General features: G+C 48.2%; 1 protein-coding gene across 1 annotated transcript in view; it reads right to left on the bottom strand.

Annotated features, from left to right (window-relative positions):
• The window catches only part of LOC139234760 (NFU1 iron-sulfur cluster scaffold homolog, mitochondrial-like), a 29,575-nt gene extending 16,121 nt beyond the window's left edge, over positions 1-13,454 (bottom strand). Inside the window, exons 1-2 of the mRNA XM_070865449.1 lie at positions 13,375-13,454; positions 7,689-7,798 (exon numbers count right to left, since the gene is read on the bottom strand). Of these exons, the coding sequence (XP_070721550.1) occupies positions 7,689-7,798; positions 13,375-13,421 (157 nt within the window). The 5' untranslated portion in view covers positions 13,422-13,454. The remainder of the gene's footprint in view (positions 1-7,688; positions 7,799-13,374) is intronic.
• Between the last annotated feature and the right edge of the window lie 6,920 nt (positions 13,455-20,374).

Below are 20,374 nucleotides of genomic sequence, written 5' to 3'. Positions count from 1 at the left end.
CGCTGGCAAGGCTGGCATTTATTGCCCGTCCCTGGTTGCCTTCGAGAAGGTGGAGGTGAGCCACCTTCTTGAATTAGTGGCTGGCTGGGCCATTTCAGAGGGGCAGTTAAGAGTCAACCACATTGCTGTGGGTCTGGAGTCACATATAGACCCAGACCGGGTAAGGACGGCAGATTTCCTTCTCTAAAGGACATTAGTGAACCCGATGGGTTTTTATGATACTAGCTTTTCCAGAGTTATTTAATGAATTGAATTTTAATTCCCCCAGTTGCCGTGGTGGGATTTGAATTCACGTCACTGGATCATTACTCCGGGCCTCTGGATTACTGGTCCCGTAACATAACCACTGCGCTACTGTTCCCAGTACTGGACGGAATGCTTTTATATCTCTTAAATCCAGCATAATCCTGGATTACATGTGCCCGGGGAGGTAGGTAGGTGTTTTACTCCCAACTTGGGGAGATCAGGGCTGGCACAGCCAGTGCAGGTAATCACCAATGAGAGTAGCCCAGTCAACCATGCACCCCCTTGTGGCTGATCACAGAACAGCACTGACACAGTAGCGGGTAAAATCGGGTTAAAGTTGCGATGTGGGCAAGTCAGATTGCCGTAAAACGCACCTTGTATTTTGTAAATAAGAGTAGTATACTGCTGGGGGGGTGGGGGGGGGTGGGCGTTAGCTAATGTGGGTACTTTACTGATTTCCCCCTTCCAGCTGCAGAAACCAACACCTACCCATAAAAGGAACAGTTCGCACAGGAGGGGGGAAAGAGAGGTCGAAAGGACATCCACGCCGACAATTAATCGGGGCCGGCGCAGTCAAGGTTTGTGCCAAGAGTCAACAATCAACAATCAACATTCCCGCTAAGATGCGCAGGAATCTGAAAATAACCTGCCTGGGTCCCAAGCTCTGGAACTCCCTCCCTAAACCTCTCCATCTCTCTGTCCTCCTTTAAGACGCTCCTTAAAACCGACCTCTTTGACCAGTGCTAATTCCTTCTTATGTGGCTCGTGTTATTTGTTTTGAGTTATAACACTGCTGAGATGCGCCTTGGGACGTTTTACTACATTAAAGGCGTTATATAAATACAAGTTGTTGTTGTTGAAAGATCCCGCGCACGAGACAGAAATTTAAAGGGACCATGCATTAAAAGACACAGGCTACGCAGAATCAAGTGCAGCTTACAGGGAACGTTGTTTACAATCCTCCCCCCCGCACCCCACCCAAAGAATCAATTCATCATTAAAAAAGGAGGGAGAGAGAAAACAGGGAATTATAGACCGGTCAGCCTGACATCGGTAGTGGGTAAAATGATGGAATCAATTATTAAGGATGTCATAGCAGTGCATTTGGAAAGAGGTGACATGATAGGTCCAAGTCAGCATGGATTTGTGAAAGGGAAATCATGCTTGACAAATCTTCTGGAATTTTTTGAGGATGTTTCCAGTAGAGTGGATAAGGGAGAACCAGTTGATGTGGTATATTTAGACTTTCAGAAGGCGTTCGACAAGGTCCCACACAACAGATTGATGTGCAAAGTTAGAGCACATGGGATTGGGGGTAGTGTACTGACATGGATTGAGAACTGGTTGTCAGACAGGAAGCAAAGAGTAGGAGTAAATGGGTACTTTTCAGAATGGCAGGCAGTGACTAGTGGGGTACCGCAAGGTTCTGTGCTGGGGCCCCAGCTGTTTACACTGTACATTAATGATTTAGATGAGGGGATTAAATGTAGTATCTCCAAATTTGCGGATGACACTAAGTTGGGTGGCAGTGTGAGCTGCGAGGAGGATGCTGTGAGGCTGCAGAGCGACTTGGATAGGTTAGGTGAGTGGGCAAATGCATGGCAGATGAAGTATAATGTGGATAAATGTGAGGTTATCCACTTTGGTGGTAAAAACAGAGAGACAGACTATTATCTGAATGGTGACAGATTAGGAAAAGGGGAGGTGCAAAGAGACCTGGGTGTCATGGTACATCAGTCATTGAAGGTTGGCATGCAGGTACAGCAGGCGGTTAAGAAAGCAAATGGCATGTTGGCCTTCATAGCAAGGGGATTTGAGTACAGGGGCAGGGAGGTGTTGCTACAGTTGTACAGGGCATTGGTGAGACCACACCTGGAGTATTGTGTACAGTTTTGGTCTCCTAACCTGAGGAAGGACATTCTTGCTATTGAGGGAGTGCAGCGAAGGTTCACCAGACTGATTCCCGGGATGGCGGGACTGACCTATCAAGAAAGACTGGATCAACTGGGCTTGTATTCACTGGAGTTCAGAAGAATGAGAGGGGACCTCATAGAAACATTTAAAATTCTGACGGGGTTAGACAGGTTAGATGCAGGAAGAATGTTCCCAATGTTGGGGAAGTCCAGAACCAGAGGTCACAGTCTAAGGATAAGGGGTAAGCCATTTAGGACCGAGATGTGGAGGAACTTCTTCACCCAGAGAGTGGTGAACCTGTGGAATTCTCTACCACAGAAAGTTGTTGAGGCCAATTCACTAAATATATTCAAAAAGGAGTTAGATGAGGTCCTTACTACTAGGGGGAATCAAGGGGTATGGCGAGAAAGCAGGAATGGGGTACTGAAGTTGAATGTTCAGCCATGAACTCATTGAATGGCGGTGCAGGCTAGAAGGGCCGAATGGCCTACTCCTGCACCTATTTTCTATGTTTCTATGTTTCTATTACAGTTGAATTCAGTTTATATTTAGTTACGATGATTAGTTCTGCTGCCAGAAGTCTTGGTCGCTGACGGTCTTATCGTAGCTTTGGCTGTTCAAGTTGCTCAGGCTGCCCCCCACCCCCCCCCCCACCATCTCCGCAGCCAAGGACAATTTATTGTTTAAGCCCATAATTCACTGAAGACATTTTCCTGCCTAAGTCAGTGAACTGTGCAATAGTAGGCTCTACAATCACACTGGCTACATTAATGGCAGAGTCCAATGAGGTGTAATTATTACACGCTAAATCAGAGCTGCCTCAGTGGGCAGCACTCTCGCCTCCGAGTCAGACAGTTATGGGGTTCAATTCCCACTCCAGACACCGGAGCACATAAATCTCGGCTGACGTTATACCGAGGCCCCGTCTGCCCTCTCAGGTGAATGTAAAAGATCCCATGGCACTATTTCGAAGAGCAGGGGAGTTATCCCCGGTGTCCTGGGGCCAATATTTATCCCTCAATCAACATCACTAAAGCAGAATATCGGGTCATTATCACATTGCTGTTTGTGGGAGCTTGCTGTGCGCAAACTGGCTGCTGCGTTTCCCACAGTACAACAGTGACTACACTCCAAATGTACTTCATTGGCTGTAAAGCGTTTTGAGACGTCCGGTGGTCGTGAATGGCGCTATATAAACGTAGGACTTTGTTTTATTAAGAAAAATCACTGCCGCAATCTAATTACAGAACTCCGCTGTAACTATCTCTCCCTGGCTTCGCTCCCCTCCCCCTCCCCCCACAAACTCTAAGGCTTCACAACACAGGAAGTGACAAGCTCGGGCACCTGGGTTATCAGGAGCGTCAAGGCTAAAGGCTAACTACATGGGAGCCGAGGAAACCAGGTGCATGATGTGGAGCATCAGACAACGGTTGTTAATCTGGAATCTGTGTTTTCAATAGCACCGTGTTGGAGTAGACACAGTTGGTTTCCACTTGCGGGGAAGAACAAAACTAGAAGCCATCAATACAAGATAGTCACCAAGAAATCTAATCGGGAATTCAGAAGAAGCTTCTTTACCCAGAGAGTGGTGAGAATGAGTGATTAGTTCTGCTGCCAGAAGTCTTGGTCGCTGACGGTCTTATCGTAACTTTGGTTGTTCAAGTTGCTCAGGCTCTCCCCCCCACCACCTCCGCAGCCAAGGACAATTTATTTTTTAAGCCCATCATTCACTGAAGACATTTTCCTGCCTAAGTCAGTGAACTGCAATAGTAGGCTCTAAATTACACTGGCTACATTAATGGCAGAGTCCAATGAGATGTAATTATTACACGCTAAATCAGAGCTGCCTCAGTGGGCAGCACTCTCGCCTCCGAGTCAGACAGTTATGGGGTTCACAGGGAGTGGTTGAAGTGAATAGTATCGGTGCATTTAAGGGGAAGCTGGACAAGCACATGACGGGGTCTGGACAGAGTAGATAGAAACTGTTCCCATTGGTGAAGGGTCGAGAACCAGAGGACACAGATTTAAGGTGATTGGCAAAAGAACCAAAGGCGACATGAGGAAAACCATTTTTAGCAGCGAGTGGTTAGGATCTGGAATGCGCTGCCTGAGAGGGTGGTGGAGGCAGACTCAATCGTGGCTTTCAAAAGGGAATTGGATAAGTACCTGAAGGAAAAAAAAATTGCAGGGCTGCAGGGAAAGGGCGGGGGGAGTGGGACTGGCTGAGGTGGTCTTGCAGAGAGCCAGCACGGACTCGACGGGCCGAATGGTCTCCTTCTGTGCTGTAACCGTTCCATGATTCTAGGGAGAAGGTAGACAAGTATATGAGGGGGAAGGGAATAGAGGGTTATGCTGATAGAGTTAGATGAAGAAAGACGGGAGTAGTATGGACTGGTTGTGGCGAGTGGCCTGTTTCTGTGCCGTATATTCGACGAGCTGCGTGGGCTCAATACGGCACTGTGGCAGCGTCGGTAACTTAAACTGTCGACTGGTGCAAAGTGCCACTGGCAAGAGAATCACAAAAATGCTCAAAGAAAATATAAAGATTGGGAAATAACGTGTGAATTTCGGAGAACCCCGACATCAGGAGCAGTGGGGCGATTCCTGAACCATGCCTTCCTGATGAACACTGAGCACGCAAGCCTTTCCCGTCCCAGTCGTGGCAACATCCAATTCTCGGGCTCCATTGCCGTAGCAACACGGGAGGCAGAGTGCGACACTTGAATCGCAGGTCTGCTGCGAGAGACTGGCAAGATGCCAGTTCCTGCGCTAAATATAGATCGAGAGGGATTAAACGCAGATTACATCTGAACATGGAAAGCTGCAGGCACGAGATCCTTTACAAAAAAAAAAATGCCAAAACAGTTCCAAAAGGCGACGGTTTAATGTCCCCTTATTCTACATGTTGATGCGTTTTTAAAGCAAGAGCCGATGTTATCATCGGGCGGCAGCTTGAAGGAGATGTGGAGCTGGTGGCAACAGAATTAAATCCACATTATTCAAGACACACGAACCGAGGAATGATTCAGCGACAACTACATATAGTAATTAATCCTCGGCACCCAGTCTGGCTCGGACAGGTACCTGGAGTTGGTACAACTGGATAGTATTTATACTCACTGACCATATCTCATGCCATCGTAAAGAAAGGAATGCTTGCATTTCTATAGCGCTTTTCACAACCTCAGGATGTCCCATCGCGCTTTGCAGCCAATGAAGTACTTTTGGAGTGTAGTCACTGTGGTAATGTGGGAAACGCGGCAGCCAATTTGCGCACAGCAAGCTCCCACAAACAGCAACGTGATAATGGTCAGATAATCTGTTTTTAGTGATGTTGATCGAGGGATAAATATTGGCCAGGACACCGGGGAGAACTCCCCTGCTCTTCTTCGAAATAGTGCCACGGGATCTTTTACGTCCACCTGAGAGGGTAGACGGGGCCTCGGTTTAACGTCTCACCCGAAAGACGGATCCAAAAGCTGAATAAACACGAGGGAGATGGAATCGAAGGATACGCAGATCGTGTTCGATGAATTAGGGTGGGAGGAGGCTCATGTGGAGCATAAACACGGCACAAACCAGTTGGGGCGAATGGCCGGTTTCTGTGCAAACATGTAGCTTTCTGAACTACCCCAGTCAAAGAAATCCTCCACTTCCAGACTGTCCAATTTACCCTCTTCTTTCCCACATTACAACAGTGACTACACTCCAAAAGTACTTCATTGGCTGTAAAGTGCTGAGACGTCCAGTGGCCGTGAAAGGCGCTATATAAATGCAAGTCTTTCTTTTCTTTTCCTCCCTAACCTAGAAATACCAAGGCAAATGTCTCCTCTTATGTCCTTTGAGATCATTTATCAGAGTGCAGACCAGGAATCAAACTTTGGAGTGAGACCTTGCTAGCTTCCCACAGCTCAGCACCACACCGCACATGTCCAGTGAGTCAATTTCATAGAATCACAGAAATTTACAGCACGGGAGGCCGCCATTTCGGCCCATCGTGTCCGCACCTGCCAACAAAGAGCTATCCAGCCTAATCCCACTTTCCAGCTCTGGGTCCGTAGCCCTGCAGGTTACGGCACTTCAAGTGCACATCCAAGTACTTTTTAAATGCGGTGAGGGTTTCTGCCTCTACCACCCTTTCAGGCAGTGAGTTCCAGACCCCCACCACCCTCTGGGTGAAGAAATTTCCCCTCAAATCCCCTCTAAACCTCCTACGCCAATTACTTTAAATCTATGCCCCCTGGTTGTTGACCCCTCTGCCAAGAGAAACAGGTCCTTCCTTTGCAATCTATCCTCATAATGTTATACACCTCAATCAGGTCTCCTCTCAGCTTCCTCTGTTCCAAAGAAAACAGACCCAGCATCTCCAATCTTTTTTCATAGCCAAAATTCTCCAGTCCAGGCAACATTCTTGTAAATCTCCTCCGCAACCTTTCCAGTGCAAATTTATAAAAGAATGAGTCGAGAAGATGGGCTGAATGATCTTCCCGATGGCTCACACAAAGATCATTTCTGTGAAATTTAGACTCTTGGCAGACAGAGCTCTTCGAAACCGATAACCCTCCAGCACCTCAACTAAGTTGCTGTTCCTCGTGTGCGAGCATCGACAGCTTTAAGACCCTGGAGGTGATGGCATGGCGACCTAATCCAGCCTTCACCCGATGTCTACTTGTCCAACACTTTCCAGCAAGACTTAGTGGAGAGCAATTAAGAAAGGGAATCCCTGCAAATTCCCTCCCCCCCTCCCTAACGCAGCAATGCAGATGTAGTTGCAGCACCCTTGCTGACATCAGTTAAGCAAGACGTTAAACCTTGGTTCAGGGATAGCAATCTCGCCCCCCCCACCACCAAAATAATTAGCCCTTCGAACCTGCTTCACCACTCAATAAGATCATGGCTGATCTTCTACCTCAACTCCACTTTCCTGCAAGCGAGCCCCAGGTGGGCAGAAGAAACGTTTCAAGGGCACCCTCAAAGCCCGCCTTGATAAAGTGCAACATCCCCACCCACACCTGGGAGTCCCTGGCCAAAGACCGCCCTAAGTGGAGGAAGAGCATCCGGGAGGGCGCTGAGCACTTTGAGTCTCGTCGCCGAGAGCATACAGAAAACAAGCGCAGGCAGCGGAAGGAACGTACGGCAAACCAGACTCCCCACCCACCCTTTCCTTCAACCGCTGTCTGTCCCACCTGAAAGAGAGACTGTCATTCCCGTATTGGACTGTTCAGTCACCTGAGAACTCTCGTTTGGAGTTGAAGCAAGTCTTCCTCGATTTCGAGGGACTGCCTACGATGATGCCGACTTTCCTGTACAATCCCCATATCCCTTGATTCCGAGTGCCCAAAAATCTATTGATCTCTGCCATGATTATATTCAACGACAGAGCATCCACTCCTTGCGGTCTCCGCTGCTACTGAAAGGGTATTGTGGATCTGCAGACAATCTGCAATGTTCCAGGAGAACTCCCACTGATCGAAGCGCCTAGCGGCAACTACAAACACACAGGATGCTTGATGCTTCAAATAGCTTACTGTGAGAGGAGAGTGTCGGTGACGGTAGCAGAACGTTTTGATGTCCCATGCCATTCCCACTCCACTTCTTGGTGCAGTACAAGTGTTTCACCAGCTGTCCTGTGTGTATTCTGAAAAATAAGAGATTCAATTAGCAGTGAGGATTCACTCTATCAAAAGGAGGGAGGTAGTTAATGCACCTTAAATTCCAATAAAAATAAATGTGTCCCTTTTCTTGTGCCATGGCTGCTGGTTTTAGAATCAAGTGCACCAGGTATATTATAGACAGGCTTTAACATCCCTTCATTTTGCAACCTTCCTAACAATCTTATTTTCAACCCAAACCTTGCAAATGCTAAATAACTCATCTACACCCACGCCTTGCAGCCCGACAAATGTAACAACAAGGGAGGCACGTGTGGAGCATAAAGACCGGCATGGGCCTCTTGGGCCGAATGCCTGTTTCTGTGCACTCATGGTCTTTTGGATGAAATGTTAAGAGGCCACTTCTTCGCTCTCAGGTGGACGTAAAGGACACTATTTCGAAGAAGAGCACGGAAGTTCTCCCCGGTGTCCGGGCCAATATTTATCGTTCAATCAGTGTCAGCTGTTTGTTTGCTCTGTGGTTCGCACTCTCACCTTGGAGTCAGAAGATTGTGGGTTCAAGTCTCACTCCAGGGTCTTGCGTAAAAAAAAATCTAGGCCGACACCAGTGTAGTGCTGAGGGAGTGCCGCACTGTCGGAGTTGCTGTCTTTCGGATGAGACGATAAATCAAGGCCCCCGTCTGCTCTCTCAGGTGGGCGTAAAAGATCCCATGGCACTATTTCGAAGAAGAGCAGGGGAGTTCTCCCCGGTGCCCTGGGGCCAATATTTATCCCTCAATCAACACAACAAAAAAACAGATTATCTGGTCATTATCACGTTGCTGTTAGTGGGAGCTTGCTGTGCACAAGTTGGCTGTCGTGTTTCCCACATTACAACAGTGACTACACTCCAAAAAGTACTTCATCGGCTGAAATGCTCTTTGAGACGTCGGGTAGTCGTGAAACAGTGCAGCACTCCCTCAGTACCGCCAATATTTATCCCTCCGTCAACATAACAAAAAAACAGATTATCTGGTCATTATCACATTGCTGTTTGTGGGAGCTTGCTGTGCACAAATTGGCTGACGCGTTTCCCACATTACAACAGTGACTACTGTCGTGTATTCAACCAGCATTGAAACCCATGTATAATCTGACCTAAGTTGTACACTGTGAGAACAATGACCACTAGGTGGGAGACACTCCTAACCTGGGCCTTCAGGTACAAAAGGGGAAGCTCCACCCACCTTCATCACTTGGAGTGCTAAGGAATAAAGTCACAGACTGACCTTCTCTCAAGCATGGGCCTCGTGTGCATTTATACTGTATGGTAAGGACCTATCAATGGCGACGAGAAACTGGGATTTAAACCACGCAAGCATGGCCACGAGCAGAACAGACGAGAGGTACTGTGTTAAGGAATGGTTGGGACAGAGATTCAACATTGTTAAAGCAGCACACAGTTCTCCAGGCAGGCAGGGGCAATTGGGCATGCCCCAACATGTAGTCGAACCCAGAGGGGGAGTTCGACAGAGATAATGGCAAGCTGAACGGCGATTCACGCCATTGCAAGGGACAATGCGACCAGTAATGGGGCCATCAACACTTGTTAATGGCGCACTCAAGGACAATAACAGGGGCAGTCAGGGACGATCGACTGGCAAGGGATCTTTTGTTTCCAACAACAGCTCATGTTGGAGGCGTGGAGGCACACACTCAGCTGGAGTTTGCAGAGATGAGCAAAATACCTGCAGAAATTGCAGAAATGAATGCTGGGGGAAATCGCTGGAAGCTGAAGTTCAGCGAGTTCATGTGGAGCACGTATACAGTTTATACACCAGGACACCACCGATAATGATGAAAGTGCTCCTCAATGGCATCCCAGTATCAATGGAGCTAGACACGGGGGCCGGCCAGTTTCTGATGAGTATCAAACCGTTCGAAAAGTTGTGGGCGTCCAAGGCCAGGAGGCCAAAATTATCGCCGACTGATGCACAGCTACGGACATATACAAAGCAGATCATTCCGGTGCTAGGCAGCGCCACGGTAGTCGTGACCCACAAAGATTCGGAGAACAGGTTGCCACTCTGGGTTGTCCCAGGGGACGGTCCCGCACTACTGGGGAGGAGTTGGCTTGCTGTCATGAACTGGAAATGGGGCGATGTCAATGCAATTTCCTCTGTGGAGCGAGTATCATGCTCACAGGTCCTGGACAAATTTAACTCACTATTTCAACCCGGCAACGGCACCTTCATGGGGGCCAAGGTAGTGATTCACATAAACCCGGACGCCAGGCCAGTACGCCATAAGGCCAGAGCGGTGCCGTACATGATGCGGGAAAAGGTAGAAGGCGAATTGGACCGCCTGCTGAGGGAAGGCATCATCTCGCCAGTCGAATTCAGTGACTGGGCGAGCCCGATTGTGCCGGTGCTCAAGGCGGATGGGTCGGTCAGGATATGTGGTGATTACAAGGCCACCATCAATCGGGTGTCACTCCAAGACCAGTACCCGCTACCAAGAGCGGAGGACTTCTTTGCTCCTACGCAAAGGTCGCGAATGGGTCTGGGGGGACAGCCAGGAAAGGGCTTTTAATAAAGCACGCAATTTGTTATGTTCCAACACTCTGTTAACACTATACGACCCATGTAAGAAACTTGTGTTAACGTGCGATGCGTCGTCCTATGGTGTTGGGTGTGTGTTGCAGCATGTCAATGTCAAGGGTCAGTTACAGCCGGTAGCTTATGCCTCCAGGAGTCTGTCCCAGGCAGAAAGGGGTTACGGGATGGTAGAAAAGGAGACGCTCGCATGTGTATATGCTGTAAAGAAAATGCACAAGTACCTGTTTGGCAGGAAATTTGAGCTGGAGATAGATCACAAACCCCTAACGTCCCTTTTGGCCGACAACAAGGCCATAAATGCAAACGTATCGGCCCGCATACAGAGGTGGACACTCACGTTAGCCGCCTATGACTATACAATTCGCACAGACCGGGCACTGAAAACTGCGCCGATGCACTCAGCAGGCTCCCACTAGCCACCACTGAAGGGGCTACCGAGCATGCTGCTGAGATGATCATTGCTGTTGAAGCTTTCGGAAGCGAAGGCTCACCCGTGACAGCCCATCAGATTAAAGTCTGGACAAATAGAGACCCGCTATTGTCTCTAGTCAAGAAATGTGTCCTGAATGGGGACTGGGCAGCCACGTACAGGGCATGCCCTGAGGAATTTAAACCATTTCACAGGCGCAGGGATGAACTCTCGATTCAGGCTGATTGCCGACTGTGGGGAAACCGGGTAGTCATGCCCCACATGGGCAGAGAGGTGTTCATCAGAGAACTCCACAATGAGCACCCGGGCATTGTCATGATAAATGCAATTACCAGGTCACACATTTGGTGGCCAGGGATAGACGCAGATCTGGAACTTTTGTGTTCGCAGGTGCAACACGTGTGCCCAGCTGTGCAATGCGCCCAGGGAAGCCCCCCTTAGCCTCTGGCCATGGCCCGCCAAGCCTTGGTCACGCATCCATGTCGACTACGCAGGTCCTTTCATGGGAAAAATGTTTTTGGTTGTAGTAGACGCCTACTCCAAATGGATCGAGTGTGACATTTTAAATTCAAGCACATCCTCTGCCACGGTAGAAAGTCTACGGGCAAAGGTCTACCGGACGTCTTGGTCAGCGACAATGGCCCGTGCTTCACAAGCACTGAATTCCAGGACTTCATGGCAGGCAATGGAATTAACCATGTCAGAACGGCACCGTTCAAGCCGGCCTCAAACGGCCAGGCAGAACGAGCAGTGCAGATAATCAAACAGGGGATGCTCAGAATCCAAGGGGGTTCCCTACAAAGACGCTTATCACGTCTCCTGTTGGCCTATAGATCCCGACCACACTCGCTCACCGGGGTTCCACCCGCAGAACTACTAATGAAAAGGACGCTCAAAACCAGGTTATCCCTTATACACCCCACCATGAAAGAAAATGTCGAGAGCAGGCGCCAGCCACAATATGACTACCATGACAGGAATGCGAGGGCGCGATGTATTGATGTAAATGATCCTGTTTTTGTCCTCAACTACGCTGCAGAGCCCAAATGGCTCGCAGGCACTGTGATTGCCAAAGAGGGAAATAGGATTCTGGTAGTTAAACTTACCAATGGACAAATCTGCCGCAAACACGTGGATCAAACAAAAAGGAGGTTCAGCAACCCCATAGAAGAAGCAGAGGAAGAACACGATGTAGAGTTCACTACACCACAGGTGACCAAATACCGGAACCAAAGGGAGGAGAGCCCAGTCACTGTGGGCAGTCTGGATAGGCCTGAGGCACCACAAACAGCAGACACTCAGGCCAGCGCCCAACAACCGGAGCCCCAACTCAGGCGCTCTACAAGAGAGCGTAAACCACCAGAGAGACTCAACCTGTGATCCCAATAAGACTTTGGGGGGGGAGGTGGGGAGGTGATGTCATGTATTCAACCAGCATTGTAACTCATGTATAAACTGACCTAAGTTGTACACTGTGAGAACAATGACCACGAGGTGGGAGACACTCCGAACCTGGACCTTCAGGTATAAAAGGGGAAGCTCCACCCACCTTCATCACTTGGAGTGCTAAGGAATAAAGGACAGGTCACAGACTGACCTTCTCTCAAGCATGGGCCTCGTGTGCATTTATACTGTATAGTAAGGACCTATCAACTACACTTCAAAAGTACTTCATTGGCTGTAAAGCGTTTTGAGACATTCGGTGGTCATGAAAGGCGCTATATAAATGCAAGTCTTTCTTTGGGTGAAGAAGTTTCTTCTGCATTCCCTATTGGATTTCTTGGTGGTTATCTTATATTGATAGCCTCACGTCATGCTCTTCCCCACAAGTGGAAACATTCTGTATCCATTCTGTCAAAACCTTTCATAATTTTAAAAGACCTCAGCCTTTTATTTTTAACAAGAGAAAAGAGACCCAGCCTGTTCTGATAGAATCGTAGAAGTTTACAGCACGGAAAGAGGCCATTTCGGCCCATCGTGTCTACGCCGGCCGACAAAGAGCCATCCAGCCTAATCCCACTTTCCAGCTCTGGGTCCGTAGCCCTGTAGGTTATGGCACTTTAAGTACTTTTTAAATGTGGTGAGGGTTTCTGCCTCTACCACCCTTTCAGGCAGCGAGTTCCAGACCCCCACCACCCTCTGGGTGAAGAAATCTCCCCTCAAATCTCCTCTAAACCTCCTACCGATTACTTTAAATCTGTGCCCCCTGGTTGTTGACCTCTCTGCTGATGGAAATAGGTCTGAGCTGTGAGGTTCACTTCAACCAGCACTTAACTGCTTTGTTTATCTGTTAATTCCGGGGATTTAAAAAGGAAAAAAAAAAAAATCCCTGACATTTTAAAGAGGAAACAAACTCACTGAAATGTTGGAAATAAAGACTTGTTGCCACAACTTTCTGACCCAGGGGCTGTGCAGGGAGGCCCAGTGTGAAAAGTCAGTGGTTTGTCTCTGTGCAAAACTCCCTGCACTGACTGAAAGGGCAACCTTGGAGCGTGCAGACACTCAGCAAGGTTTGAGGAGAGCTCCCCGCCACCACCCCTGACCCAGGGAGCTCAGAGACAGGCCCCAAACTCACCTGGCAACCAGGCTGTAGCAAACCTTGGCCCAGCTCCCCGCCGCCATCTTTCATACAGGCAACAACAACAAGGGCGTCGCCATCTTTGATACATCTACCCGCACCGAGGGAGCCGCCATCTTTAGTACAGGCAACCACAAACCTGCCACACTCCAGCTTGCCGCCGCCATCTTTCATGCAGGCAGCTGCAAGGATTTCCCCCAGCTGTTTCATCTCACACTTATTGCCTTTTTGGATTTATTTCTCCCGCCCTTTCCCAAAATAAAAAGCAGTCTTCCATTTCCACCCCCCTCTCCTCCTTCAAATTTGATATTTGAATTATTTTAAAATGTTTTTTTTTAAAAAGGGGGAGTTTTTTTGAGTCAGGCAACATAGCGGGTAGGGTGGCGTGATGTTACTGGACTAATAATAATCCAGAGGCGTGGACTGATGATCCAGAGGCAGGTGTGCAGATCTTGGCACGGCAGCTGGGGAATTTAAATTCCGTTAATTAAATGAATCTGGAATTCAAAAGCAAGTGTCAGTAATGGTGACCATGAAACTGGCAGATTATCGGAAAAACCTATCTGGTTCACTAATGTCCTTTAGGGAAGGAAAATCTGCCGCCCTTACCCGGTCTGGCCTACATGTGACTCCAGTCCCACAGCAATGTGGTTGACTCTTAACTGCCCTCTGAAATGGCCAGTATCAAAAGCGCTTAAAGAAGTATCACCGCACAGACTGCAACGTTTCAAGAAGGCGGCTCACCACCACTACAGTTAGGGATGGTGCAATAAATGCAGGGCTTGACGGCAACGCCCACATCCCGCGAAGTAATAAAAAAGGCAATGCCAGTGGACGGCCGCATGTGCTCTGCGGATAGAGCACTTTCTGTGGGCTGCAAGGACCCTGCTTCCTGAAGCCGCTCCCCCCTCCCCACACACACACACACACAATGGCACCAGAGCAGACCTGCTGTGGCTACTGGAAATCTCAAACAACAGCCAGAAAAATGCTCAGCGGGACAGGCAGCATCTATGCAGCGATTTCATGTTTCAGCTCTGTGACCCTTTTAATCAGAACTGGAAAACAAAAGTTAGAGATAGAACAGGCTCTAAGCAAGTGAAATTGGGGAGGAAAGAATAACAGGGTCTATGGTGGGGTCTGCCTTTTCATGGGATATATGGAACATTCTTTATTCCAGTCCTACTCCGATCCCCTTCCGTCACTTCTTTTTACAGTACATTGATGACTGTATCAGTGTTACATCTGCTCTCACTCCCAAACTGGAAAATTGAAGCAACTTTGCTTCAAATTTTCACCCCTCCCTCGCCTTCACCCGTCTTTTATTTTTTATTTGTTCCTGGGATGCAGGCATCACTGGCAAGGCCAGCATTTATTGTCCATTCCTAATTGCCCTGGAGAACGCTTTCCTTCCCTTCCTCAACTTCTCTGCCATCATTTTTGGGGCTAGGCAGTCAACCAATATCCACTCATCACAGGCAGTTCTTCGAATCGAGGATGACTTGCTTCCACGTCAAAAATTTCACAGGTGTTTCAATGAAGGACCTAAAATTCCAGGTCCTGAACTAAATCTTGAAGGGTGGAAGATGCCTGTGCATGTTTTTTTTAATAAAAGGTGTGGTGGCCATTGCACACCAGCCACCACACGGGCTTGACAGAGCTAGGTCTTGGTCCAGTGGCAAGGGTTAACCAAGACCAGCTCTGTTGCATGGACCCAGTGCACACATATCGCAGTGTGGGCTGGAGCGTGCTGACCCGGGCCCTCACCTCTTCTGGGCCCCGAACTCATGTCGCTCTATGAACTCTTGCCGCTCCTGCTGTACCTGTCCACGCTCCAATCACTGACCTGGATCTTGGTGACGTCCCTCTTCACTGCCGTTGCTCTCCTACTGGAGTGGATATCTACTATAAGCCTACTGACTCCCACAGCTACCTGGATTACGCTTCCTCCCACCCCAACTTCCTGTAAAGACTCTATTCCATTCTTCCAGTTTCTCCATCACATCTGTTCTGAAGATGCCACCTTCTATAGCGGTGCTTCCAATATGTCTTCCTTTTCCCTCAACTAAGGGTTCCCCTCTCCCGTGGTTGACATGGCCCTCGACCACGTCTATCCCATTTTCCAACATCCTCAAGCATTGAAGCACTGACCACACTTAATCAGCTCCGCTAGGTGGGCCACATTGTTCGCATGCCAGACACGAGACTCCCAAAGCAAGCACTACTCGGAACTGCTTCACGGCAAACGAGCCAAAGGTGGGCAGAGAAAACATTACAAGGACACCCTCAAAGCCTCGCTGATAAAATACAACATCCCCACTGACACCTGGGAAACCCTGGCCAAAGATCACCCTAATTGGAGGAAGTGGATCCAGGAGGGCGCTGAGCACCTCGATTCTCATCGCCGAGAGCATGCAGAAATCAAGCGCAGGCAGCGGAAAGAGCGTGCGGCAAACCTGTCCCACCCACCCCTTCCCTCAATGACCATCTGCCCCACCTGTGACAGGGACTGTAGTTCTCGTATTGGACTGTTCAGTCACCCAAGAACTCATGTTTAGAGTGGAAGCAAGTCTTTCTCGATTCCGAGAGACTGCCTATGATTTCTCACACTTCTACTCTCAGCCCTTTCCCGCCCAGTCAGAACCACGACAGGGTTCCCGTTGTCCTCTTTCACCCCACCAGCCTCAACGTTCAACGGATCATCCATCGCCATTTCCTCCACCTCCAGCGTGATGCAACGACCAGACACACCTTTCCCTCCTCATCCCTTTCAGCATTGCAAAGGGACCATTCCCTCAGTGACACCCGGATCCACTCTTCAATTAGCCCAATACCCACTCCCCATCCCATGGCACCTTCCCGTGGAAGCGTAGGAGATGCAACACCTGCCCTTTTAACTCCTCCCTTCCTACTATCCAGGGCCCCAGGTACTCCTTCCCAGTGAAACAGCGATTTACTTCTTGCAAATCAATATACTGTATTTTGCGCTCATGATGCTGCGATTTCTCATCCCATGAGAACAAATGAAAAACTGGGTATAGATGTACCCACGACCTTTAAAAAGTGATGAGCATAGGCCACACACAGTGTGACAAGTTTCAATCGCAACAGAGCGCGGTTTGGGTTGGGATTGTTTTAATTTCTAATGTTTTCTTTGCTACTGATTAGAAAAAATACAAGATCAACACTTGACAGCTAAAGTAAGTGGGGAAAGGTATGGGAGCTTTATTTTAAAACGGTATCCGGGTCACAGGAGGGAAACCACCCAACTATTTACACAGCACCTTCTCACACCTCACAAAAATGTCACGCAGAAGATTACATACAATTAGTTACTTTGAACTGCCATCAGTACAACAAGATCCCCCAAAACGCTGTTGGATAATCAGCAAGTTAATCCATTTTGGTATTTGTGGGGGGCCGGGGGGTGGTGGCGGAAAAAAGGGGGGGGGGGGGGAGGTGGAGAGAAAAGAGATGGAGGCCCAATGTTGGTCAGCACACCTGACCAACATATCTCACCCAAAGGACAGAGTGGCAGATGAGGAGATGCGCCCAAGTCCTGCAGTGGTGCTTGAAGCCACAATCTTCTGATTCAGAGACAACAGTGTTAACAATTGAGCCAAGCGGACACTTGTCACGCATAAAATATAAATATGGAAATGCATTTGGGGGAAGGGCCCGGTTGTCCTACAACTTGTTGAAGAAATGTTCCATGTGCTGCTTGGAGTCCTGTTATATCTAATATTACCTAAACACAAAGACAAGAGGTGGCCATGTTTCTTTATCGACTGACGCTAATATTCCATAACCAACATGGACACGTGAAGATCACATGTCAGCACAAATCACAGAAGAATTACATCGGATATACAACACAAACAGGCCACTTGGCCCAACCAGTCCATGACGGCGTTTATGCTCCACTTGCACCTCCCCCCATCTTTCCTCATCTAAATCCATCAACATAACCCTCTATTCCCTTCTCCCTCATATGCTTGTCTAATGCCCGCTTAAATGCATTTATACTATTCGCCTCAACCACTCCCTGTGGTTGCAAGTTCCACATTCTCACCACTCTCTGGGCAAAGAACATAAGAAATAGGAGCAGGAGTAGGCCACCTGGCCCCTCGAGCCTGCTCCGCCATTTAATACGATCATGGCTGATCTGATCAGACTCAGCTCCACTTCCCTGCCTACTCCCCATAACCCTTTACTCCCTTATCGCTCAAAAATCTATCTCCGCCTTAAATATATTTAATGATTCAGCCTCCACAGTTCTCTGGGGCAGAGAATTCCATAGGTGTACAACCCTCAGAGAAGAAATTCCTCACCTCAGTTTTAAATGGGTGACCCCTTATTCCAAGACAATGCCTCCTAGTTTTAGTTTCTCCAATGAGTGGAAATATCCTCACTGCATCCACCTTGTCAAGCCCCCCTCATTATCTTATAAGTTTCGATAAGACCACCTCTCATTCTTCTGAACTCCAATGAGTATAGGCCCAACCTATCTTCATAAGTCAACCCCCTCATCTTCGGCATCAACCAAGTGAACCTTCTCTGAACTGCCTCCAATGCAAGTATATCCTTCGTTAAATACAGAGACCAAAACTATCCGCAGTACTCCAGGTGTGGCCTCACCAATACCCTGTACAGTTGTAGCAGGACGTTTCTGCTTTTATACTCTATCCCCCTTGGAATAAAGGCCAACATTCCATTTGCCTTCCTGATTACTTGCTGTACCTGCATACTAACTTTGTGTGTTTCATGACAATGACCCCCCCCAAGGTCCCTCTGTACTGCAGCTGTACTAAAGAAGTTTCTTCTGAATTCCCTATTGGATTTCTTGGTGACTATATTGATAGTTATGCTCTTCCCCACAAATGGAACATTCTCTCTGCATCCATTCTATCAAAACCTTTCTTAATTTTAAAAGACCTCTATTAGCCTTCTATTTTTAACTCTATGTATACCCTCACATTTCTGGTATCGTCTTTGTAAACCTTCTCTGCACCCTCCCCAGTGCCTCTGTATCCTTTTTATAATATGGCGACCAGAACGGCACGTAGTACTCCAAGTGTGGTCTAACCAAGGTTCGATACAGGTTTAGCATAACTTCCTACAGTAATTCAGTAAGAAACTTGTTATTCAGGAGGTGGCACAAAGTGATGCATTGAGCACCAACAAGGGAATAAGCAGCACAAGTGCTCAACAGGGCAGAAAGCAGGCATGCTGCATGGTAATGGAACAACCCTTTCTGGAGTAACGATCTGGGACTGGGGAGAGCACAAGCATTAATGGCCAACCGATCACCTTCTCAGACAATGCATACAAAGATGGACTTGCATTTATATAGCACCTTTCACATCCTCAGAACATCCCAAAGCACTTTACAGCCAATTAAGTACATTTGGAGTGCAGTCACTGTTGTAATTTAGGAAACGCGGCAGCCAATTTGCACACAGCAAGCTCCCACAAACAGCAATGTGATAGTGACCAGATAATCTGTTTTAGTGATGTTGGTTGAGGGATAAATATTGACCCAGGACACTGGGGATAAATGCGCTGCTCTCCTTCGAAATAGAGGCCATGGGCAACTTGAGAGAGCAGTTTAAAGTCTCATCTGAAAGACAGCACCTCCGACAGTGCGGCACTCACTCAGCAAGGCCCTGGGAGTGTCAGCCTGGATTTTTGTGCTCAAGTCTCTGGAATGGGACTTGAACCCACAACATTCTGAATCACAGCAGCCACTGAAGGGTACAGTTCCCCCACTACACTCAGATAAATAAAACACCACACACTTCATTCTCAACAAGACCATTTTAATACAGAGATTTTAAAATTGGTATCATTTCTTCATGAAAACTAGATGTATACAGTACTATTGAACACCAAAATATAATCAAAATGAACTACAGTGGGGGGGAGGGGGGAAATATTTCAATCACCTCTTACAGAGGCACATGTACAACCAAGGGAAAAAACAAATCTACATTTACAACCCCGTTCAGTTACAGAAACACTAAAAATGATAATTCAGCTTTTAGGATCCAACCACTGTTTTCTTTGGATACTTTCTCCAATGCATGATTGCTGTGTATATTACATGAATGGGATCCATTGCACAACAGCATTCGGGTCGTCGGTAATGTTCCTCGTCAGTTGCGCTTTGTTCTATGTGGTCTGTTTCTTTCAATGCGCGCTTTAAAAATTTCTGTGCACGCACGGTATTTAGGATGCAAAGGCCGGTGAGCGGCCTGCGCGGGACCTTTCGGATTACTGCGCGACCTCGCGTGCACACACCTTAGCGGGACCATTGGTCAGTCAGTAAACAGGAAAATTCCATAACCCGACAACCCCTGATCAGGACACAAGACTTAAAATGAACAAAAATCTGACTGTATTCCTCACTCCACACTATGGTGTAATAAGAACATAATAGCAGGGGTAGGCCATACGGCCCCTCGAGCCTGCTCCGCCATTTAATTAGTTATTTAAAGTTATCCGCCCCATATCTTCAGCCCTTTACTGATTCCATTATTGCTTTTTTTCCCCTGGTTTCTTAAAACTTTGTTGATTTTCGCCCAGCGGTTTAAATGAGAAAGGGCACTGCTTGGTATCGTATGGAGATGGGCCGATCAGATGGTCTCCATGCTCTGTCTGCGCTGAATGTGCGAGCCTTGGCTTGGGCAGTGGCTGCGGAGCGAAGATTGGCCTCAAATGTCGAGGGGCCGCGGGTGGGAGAAGCCAGTGTGCTTTGCTCTTTTGCTTGCCCACTCCCCGGCGGCACCTTTTGGAAAGTTCGGAGGCGAGGAAAGGTGACCATGGAGCATAAGCGGCTCAATACCCTGCTGACCCATGCCACAGCTCTCGTGGGTAAGAGGGGTTGGCCAATATCCATCACAACACTTGGGTAAGAGGGCCAGCCAATACCCATCGGACTGCACCCTAGCAGTAGGCAACAGCTGCGGTTTGGGAAAGTGGGGGGGGGGGAACGGTA

This window comes from Pristiophorus japonicus, chromosome 22 (assembly GCF_044704955.1).
Source record: "Pristiophorus japonicus isolate sPriJap1 chromosome 22, sPriJap1.hap1, whole genome shotgun sequence".
Classification (NCBI taxonomy): Eukaryota; Metazoa; Chordata; class Chondrichthyes; family Pristiophoridae; genus Pristiophorus; species Pristiophorus japonicus.
The sequence above is the reverse complement of the archived record's forward strand: the minus strand, read 5'-3'. Positions and strand labels throughout refer to the sequence as shown.